Raw genomic sequence first — 8667 nt, forward strand, 5'->3', positions numbered from 1 at the left:
TTTTTTATTTTCTCCCCCCCCCCCCCCCCCCTCGTGTCCCTTTCTTCTTCTTGATGTATTTATTGCTCCTAGAATAGAAAGAAGTAAGAGAAGAAAGTATTGGGTTTTATTTTTTTTGCCCCCCTTCCGATAAATGTTTCATTTGTAATTTTGCAGGCGCCGTTCCTATCACTAAATCTGCATGCTCTTGCTGAACAATTTGCAAAAGCAAAGGTTTCAGAAAGGCTTTTCGCTGAACCAGATTTACTGCCTCCAGAGCTGGTACTTAAAATTTCCTTTATTCTTTTTTGGCCCTTGTAGATCCTCTTGAAATTTCTTTATGCCTCACATCTCTTCATAAGGTCAATATAGGCTTTTTATCTTGATGTTCTTTTGCGCATCAAGTGGGGCTTGTCATTGTTGATTCTTTGATAGAATCATAGAACTTACAAAGACAAAACGCTTATGCACAAATGTTCACCTCCTTTGGTAGCTGGAAGGCATCAGTTGTACCTTGAAGCTTGTGCACCACACATGGCTACAGTGTTTATTAACTGATGACTAATTTTTATGACTCTATTGACTTTCTAACTCTGAATGAGATTTTTTCTTAAAAAAATATGAAAAAATAAAAAAATTTGCCCTTGATTTTTAGATTATTTTGCAAGGCCAATGATTTATGTGTGAGTAATCTATTTTACACATATAGGCTAGGTTCCAGATCTGAAGTGCAAATTAGAGCACCTGGAGGCATTTCAGGTTTATGTCATGATTTTCTTGGTCAAATTTGCAAATCATTGGGTTTAATACTAGTGAAGACAAGATTTAAATGAACATGTGCGACCTTTCCATAAAAGTTTAAACTTTTTATGAGATGGTTAACATGGTGTCATGCAAAAAAGCATGGATTCAAGTCTCATCTCCACCTGTGTATAAAAAAATTGTGTTAGACCTTTGATCAAAAAATGAAGAATAATGCTATTCATCTAGAATTTAGATGATCATCGATCTATGTGGCATTGAGGTCAAGCCACATTGTCCACTGAAGTGCGAATGCCTTTTTAGACACTGGACAATGACCCCACTTCTAGACTATAATGAATAACATTACAAAAAAATGAATTCAGTTTACACATGAGGGGGTATATTGAAGGCAGTCACTTTCTAACATCTTAATGAGATGGTTGACAAATAGGAAAACTAGTCTATCCTACTAATACAGCCTATAGGATTATGCCACATTTGCGGCTAAAGATTACCTACACTATAGGAAAACTGCTTTCTTGTACAAATTAGCAGTTTGCAGGGGATTGAGCCTTGTATGTCCACAATTTATTAATACTACTGATATACCAGCAAGCCAAAGATAGCGTGCTTTGGTAGGTTGTGATCTAAAAATTGCTATTCTTGTGACATTTCAACTTTTGTATGTCTATTTTGACATTACTCTTGAAGTCATAATGTACATTTTTATAGCATGTACTTTCATTAATAACTAATTGCATCAGGGACACTCAAGGTGTTCTCATTCTCGAATTCTTGAAGTGATGACACTCTTGGTCCTTATTCGCAAGATATCACTTTGTTTTACATCACTGTTTTGACCTTCTTGCTATATGATTTATTTTTCTAGTTTTATGATAGAATCCTGAGAAAATGTCACTTCACCCAACACACATTAAAGTAATTGATGGCTGAAACGAGTATAATATTTCATTGACGAACTTTGATTTCGCAGAAAGTAGATCTGCTATAAGAATAACAAATCTGGAATGCAAAAAAAATAACAGTGAAAAGAAAGAAATAACAAGGATAATTATGGATGTTCGAGAGGTCCACCACTCTCCCAGTGAATACCAAATTCTGCCTGCCTTACTAGAATCGATTCCCCTAATTTATAGGTTGCTCTGCTTCTATATCATTCTCTCAACGGACTGTAACTGTGCGTGTGGCCTTCTTTCTTCCCGCATTCCCCTTTCTGCCCCTGTCCCCTCGTTGTGCCTTTGGTAGGTGATCTGGACTGCAGGTCTATCATTTTACTTGGTCGATTGTTCAGATTTTGATTCAGAAAGTTTGCATGAATATAAATTTGGGTATTTTATTTATATAGAGCTATAAAATTCTTAGTTTTCTCCAAATCATCTTGTTGCTGCTGCATTTTTCTGACTCGTCTCACTTGTGGAGTCTATAATATTGTGTTAATCCGGTGGAATTTTGATTTTGCTTTGTACACTTATCTGTTGTCGCTATTTCCCTGTACTTAATTACGTTGACATTGTTAGATGAATTTTATACTTCTGATGGATGATTTTACTATCTTAGTGATCATAGTCGGGTAAAATCTAGGGAAAAATACTGAAATTTCTTACAGTAAATTTTGTTATCTAAATTGCCCAATAAATTTTATAAGCATTTAAAGAAACCCAAATTAGCAATTTTCTTAACTCGGGATGACTGTTCATTGAAGTCTTAGCACCATTCAAATAAACTCATTCTTTTTTTTTGAGGCATTTCAGTTCTCAACCTTTCGAAAGCACCACCATCCGTCCCCTCCCCCCACGACAACTAAAAAGCAAGTAGATCTAGAAATTAGTAGATCGACTGGGAACTGAAACAGTGACCACCTAAAATTAAAAATGTTGATCGCCAAATTGTTTAGAATTAAAATTTCTGAGGACAAGCATCTATGGTTTTTGCTAACATATCCCATTTTGATACATTCGATTCAAATAGGAATTTACTAAGACTTGATTTTTTAATGTGAATTTGGATAATGGTAGTCTTCATTAATGCTACTAATCGATTGTCATTGTATTCATTTTTCTTTTCTGAATTATGCCTGATAGCTCGATGAGTTACAAGGATACAGCAAAGACAAACATGATGTCAGACAAATTTCACACGTGACTCTTGCAGCCGAGACAGCTAATGATGTGTCGTCTCTCGGTCAAGAGCCTGAAGAAAATATATTCAGGGAACGAGATCATATATCTTCTGCTGCCACCATCACCGCAGATCTTCCTAGTCCGGCTGCTATTGATGTGAACCACGTTGACCAGAGATCTTTACCCGAGTCCATTTCAAATGTCAATGTGGACTTGGCTGCTAAGAAATCAGCTAGATTTGAAGCCATTGACGCAGAAGCAGAACTCGATATGCTTCTTGACTCATGTAGTGAAACCGAGTTTTTTGGTTCCTTGAATATGACGAAGAGGTCAAACACGTTATCTTATGTACAGCAAGAAGATACTTGTCAGTTGGGCTCCGCTGAAAGTTTGAACGAAGGACACGATGCGAAGAAACATGCTAAGATGCCTGCCTTTGACAACACTATTGACGACCTGCTGGAGGAAACATCTGCTCTGATAAACATAAATGATAAAACGCTACCCCATGATGTAAAAGCTGCACCCTCTTCCTCAGATTCTGTTTCCAAATCGAAACTCTTGGATGATTTTGATTCATGGTTAGATACGATTTAGTACCACTGTTGTATTATTAGCTGATATGGAAGGGATATTCTTTCATTTCAACCTGTTTAGTTTGATAAATGACTCCAAAATTAGCCTCCAGCACATTCACTCAGAATGGTGGTATGCAAATGACCTGTTTTGAGGGTCAGTAGCATTCGTTTTGTTTATTTTGTCTTTATCTTTTCGTGGATTCTCAGATCACTATAATTTTCTGTGTGGACAAGACTTCTGAGAATTTTTTTTTTAATTTTTTTTTTTAATCCACAAAAGGATGAATGTTATAGTGCTTGGTGAATCAAAATTCTTGTTCTTCAATATTTGTTCAATTCGTCTGACAAGATAACTGTGATCAACTGTGCAATATTAGATTCAGACTAATCTTGTACGATAAGTTGTTATATCTATTTATTGATTAAACTGTTCATAAATTCTTTCCAATCAGATTGTAAGTTTAAAGACTGACAAAGTCCATTTTAAAGTTCAGGGTGGTTGTGAGCAAATGATGTAAAGTTCGGGATCATCCATAAATTTTATACAATACTAACACCAACAGATTCCAACTGGTATTCATGTTAGAATGCAAGAAACAAATTCAAATGCACTCCAAAGAACCACGCTCAATTGTAATCAAAAGATGCACTAAAATGAAGCCACTTTGACATCGAACAAGATGATAACCAAAAATTAAAGCACAACCAATGAGCAAAAAAGCATTTACTTCAGAAGCAAAAACATCATTGCACTCCTCAGACCATGATGTTTGAGGTGACTCTCAATACAAAAGTTGTAAAACCTTAAAGAAAGATTTGCTCTTTCAATGAAAGTAGTTTCCTAAGCAAAACAAATTCACTATTTTCGGAGTATGAAAAAAGAGAGGGTTCCATTCATAGATCACAGCCAGCATGAGGCGATATCACTTTTTCACTGGCTTGATAAGAAAATCTAAATTCGGACGGGTAAAAAATAATTCAGCCAATTTTCCGTTACTTATTTCCACCTCGCTCCCAGTTCAGATCCTGAAGGTTCAGCAACAGATCATCGGAATTCAAGTACACTTGTGTTTGAATTTGCGATGGTGTGTGCAATTTCTTGAGATGCTTCAATTCTCCAGAGAGTAATTAATGCTGGATTGTTGGCAATAGCTCTGAAGATACAACACCAACTTTTTGTGGGTTCTTCCATCCCATATTTTACTACCAATTTGTTGAACCTTTTTCATGGAAGAATTCTCTAGAAGATGAAGGCAACCACCATCACCAACATTATGGAATTGTGTAGAAGAACCAACCACCTTCTTTAGCAGCTATATTTTATTACGTACTAGTCAATAGGATATTTTTCCTTGTAATCAGGGCCGGCCCTGAGGCCAAGCCACCTAGGCAAAGGCCTAGGGCCTCAAAATTTTGGCTTGAGCCCAGGGCCTCAAAATTTAGAATACTAGGTCCAAAATAGAAAGAGGGTTGGCTTCCACTCTTCCAGAATTATTCGGAGTCCAGACTCCAAGGCAATCTCCTCTCCAATTTACTTTCTCCAATTCATAATTCTTCAATATCCTCTCCTCTCCAATCCATATCGGCAGACGGCATCTCTAGCAATTCGAAAAGTCCCAAAAGTTTTCCAATCAAATCAGGTTTTCAGGGCTTCATCTTTTCTTGTAGGTGGATTTCTTGTTTTTTGCTTTTAGTTTATGCGCTTTTAATTTCATGAATATTATGATTGTTTATTTATCATTTCCAAATTTGGGGGGAATGTGGAGAAAACTTTTGGGTTGCTTTTTGTTTGGTGGCGGGCCTGCTGGCTGGAAGGTGGGGGTGAGCGAGACTGGGAATTGATTCAAATGTACAAACAGTGCTAACAAATTCAAATTGAGAAGCACTGAGATCATGCTCAATCTCAATGTTTTGACTATATTTAGATTAGAGATATAATATATCTTGATTTAAAATTTACATTTGCTTAAGGTATAACCAACTTAACGAGGTAATACTATCAATTACTTCTTTCCTCACCCTAAAAACTTCAAATGTCCATTGGCCATTACCTATTGACTTCTGAAACCACATTGCAAGATCATCTCACATAATTAACCTTCTAACCCTAAATATCCACATTCATGATTGTAGAAAAAAGAGTTTAACTACATAGCAAAAATTTAACGTCATACATACCAGTAAGGCATAATTAAACTATTGCAATTTGTAGTGTTTGAATCACTATAATTTTCCATATTTAGATGTATTTTTTTATATAGAATCTTGTTTTTTTACCACTTGTTTGTAAAATTGATGGGACTCTTTTTGGTGTGAAATAAACAGGAAGTAAAATTACTACAACACTTGAAGGCTTATAATTCGGAGTTGAAATCAATGAAACATAAGGCATACGTTTGATCGTGTTTAAAAATATAAAAATATGTCATTTATGAATACTTTTTCATTATTTCTTTGATTAAGCCTTGTTTAACAACCATAATTCATATTCGTTACGTAAGAATTTTGATTGCCTATTTTGTTAAAAACTTGCCTTATAAATGAAGGTTCCCATATGGGAATGAGCAAATTCCTGAATTTTGAGATGAATTTAGCTCAGCATTATCAAATTACTGCTATCACGAGGACTTAGCCTTGTCAACCACCGAAAGAGGTAATTCTAGTACATCGGGGAAACTGCAATATTTTTCATAGACTGGGTAGAGTGAGAAAGACTATGAATTAGGATTGCATCTAAAATGAATTTATGATTTCCACAATCAGTCCCTTTTATAGCTTCTAGAAATTTATATACATATTCAATTTCATTTAGTCTACAATGTATGAAATATTGAAATTCGACCCTTTGTGGAAGGTTTGACTCTCTTTCTTTATTTTCATCTCCTTGTCCTCTAGTGAAAAAAGCATAAAAAATGGGTAAGTTTTGGTGCATTCTTGCCATACTACAAACAAAGTATAGGGCCTCAACATAATTTGTCGCCTACGGCCTCCGTATTCTCAGGGCCATCACTGCTTGTAATCTAATGATATAGTTAGTTGAATACAAGACTAAAATCAGATATGCTCTTCCACATAACCAACTTGCTTTATTTAAGATGTATAGACTCTTGAGCGTGCTTTAGAATTTTGCCAGGTTTTTTACTCACTTATAGACAGTTTAGTGTTCATTATGGCATTAATATCCAATGATCGACTTAATGATATCCCTTTTCCCACTCCTGCAAAAAAAGATAAGGAAATAACAAAGGTGTAGTATAAAATTATAAATCCTTAGACAACAATATTCTATTCAATAGCAGATTTTGTTTTTGCCTTCAAACACGCCCCACTCCAAAGGCATGAATGAACATGAGTGGTTTTTCAACTTAAAAAATTCTAATTCAGAAGATCCTGTATTATGTTTAGTCAATTGAATGAGGGAAATTTTTGTAGGTTCAAAATGACAAAAATAATGCTAAGTGTTGACCTCGTTTTCTGTTGGGGTGATGCAGACAACAGATACCTGTCCCACTCGTATACATGTGAATGTATGGACATGTTTTTAGTCAATAATACTCCGAATTTGGATGTGGGAAAGCTCTATAACACGAGACGAATATATTCAGGCTTCGACAATGTATACTGGGAATGAATGTGCAATAATTACCAATCGCAAACAACTCAAAGAAAGTAAAGCAATCCTAACTCTATCAAAGCAAGTGTATATTCAGCAAGAAAGAGAAGGTAAATAGTAGTTTTAAGTGTATCAAGTTGCATTATTCTTCAAATGATTCTTTGGAGGGGGTATTTATAGTATTACAAATGCAATGGTGACCATTCGATGAAGATACACGTGGCCTCATCTCCTTAGCCGAAACATACAATCCTAGGCATCAATTTGAACTTCTTAGCCTGTAGCTCATTTATTGCTCTTACAAAGAGCAGCCACCCTATTGCCTAAATTGACAAGACTTGACATTTTACTCATTATAAAGGTCTTATCAATCATTTCGAAAGGATTTATAAATTCAGGATCATCACGTGTAAGTCATTACCTGTTGTGGTTGTGCTTCGATTTTGACTTTGTTGACCTTCTTCACCTCAGTATCTTTACTTCAGCAACGGAAATGCCAATAAGCCACGGACTTAGCCTTTGATGAAGGTGGTTTTTTGATTCTAGTCTAATAATCGACCAATGGGCCTCGGTAGCCCGACAACGTGGAGTCACATGTGACGAGTCGTAACGATAGCCCCAAGTCCATGTATAGTTATTTATATCATGCATGGAGTTCAATATTAAGTTAACAACAATAATAACAAGTCCCCTAAGTCCAACTATGGATATTTATATCATGATTGGGTTTAAATTTATTTTGGGCCGAGACAGGATGATGCCGAACCGTTGAGACTCCTTTATTTTGAAGATAGCTTAAATTTATTTTAGGTCGAGATAGGATGATACCGAGCTGTTGAGGCTCCTTTATTTTGAAGATAGCTGAAATTTATTTTAGGCCAAGGTAGGATGATGCTAAACTGTATAGACTCTTTTGTTTTGAAGATCTTGACATCGATGGTGGTGCCAATGATTTGATATTTTTGCATATTATGAAGAAAAGACATTCGAAGCATTATGACTTTCAATACACATACTGTCATTACATTAAATGCGCAATAATGGCTATTGTGCTACATTCGAAACACGATGCATTAAGGCTTATGCGTGGGAGACATGCATTAATCTAATGCGTTTGTAAGAAGAACCGTTGGGCATAAGAGAAGCTCTATAACACGAGATGAATATGTTTGGGCTCTAGTAATTTATATAGGGAACGATTGTGTAATAATTACTAATCACAAACAACCTAACTTTATCAAAGCAAGTGTATAATCAGCTAGAGAGTTAGGATTGGATGAAGATACACGTGGGATTGGATGAAGATACACGTGGCCTCATCTCCTTAGTCGAAGCATACAATCCTAGGCGTCAATTTGAACTTTCTAGTCTGTGGCGCATTTAATGCTCTTAAAAAAAGTAGTCACCCTATTGCCTAAACTGGCAAGACTTGACATTTTACTTATTATAAAAAGCCCTATCAATCATTCTTCAAGGATTTCATAAATAAATTTAGGATCTTAACGTGTAGCTCGTTACTTGCTATAGTTAGGCTTCGATTTTGATTTTGATGACCTTCTTCACCATAGTATCTTTACTTTGATAGAGCAAATACGAATGATCCTTGGACTTA

The 8667-nt window shown here is 35.7% G+C and overlaps 1 protein-coding gene and 1 long non-coding RNA gene across 3 annotated transcripts in view; both read left to right on the forward strand.

The window, feature by feature from the left end:
• LOC111395454 overlaps window positions 1-3622 on the forward strand; it is an 8623-nt gene extending 5001 nt beyond the window's left edge. For both annotated transcript variants that reach the window (XM_023021450.1, XM_023021451.1), the window contains exons 4-5: window positions 157-261; window positions 2826-3622. In XM_023021450.1, the coding sequence (XP_022877218.1) occupies window positions 157-261; window positions 2826-3461 (741 nt within the window). In that variant the 3' untranslated portion in view covers window positions 3462-3622. The remainder of the gene's footprint in view (window positions 1-156; window positions 262-2825) is intronic.
• Window positions 3623-4985: 1363 nt separating this feature from the next.
• Window positions 4986-6315, forward strand: LOC111396443. The gene is made up of 2 exons (XR_002703000.1): window positions 4986-5110; window positions 5989-6315. It is a non-coding gene; the product is annotated as an uncharacterized LOC111396443 (long non-coding RNA).
• Window positions 6316-8667: the final 2352 nt, after the last annotated feature.

Source organism: Olea europaea, chromosome 6 (assembly GCF_002742605.1).
Source record: "Olea europaea var. sylvestris chromosome 6, O_europaea_v1, whole genome shotgun sequence".
NCBI classification, from domain to species: Eukaryota; Viridiplantae; Streptophyta; class Magnoliopsida; order Lamiales; family Oleaceae; genus Olea; species Olea europaea.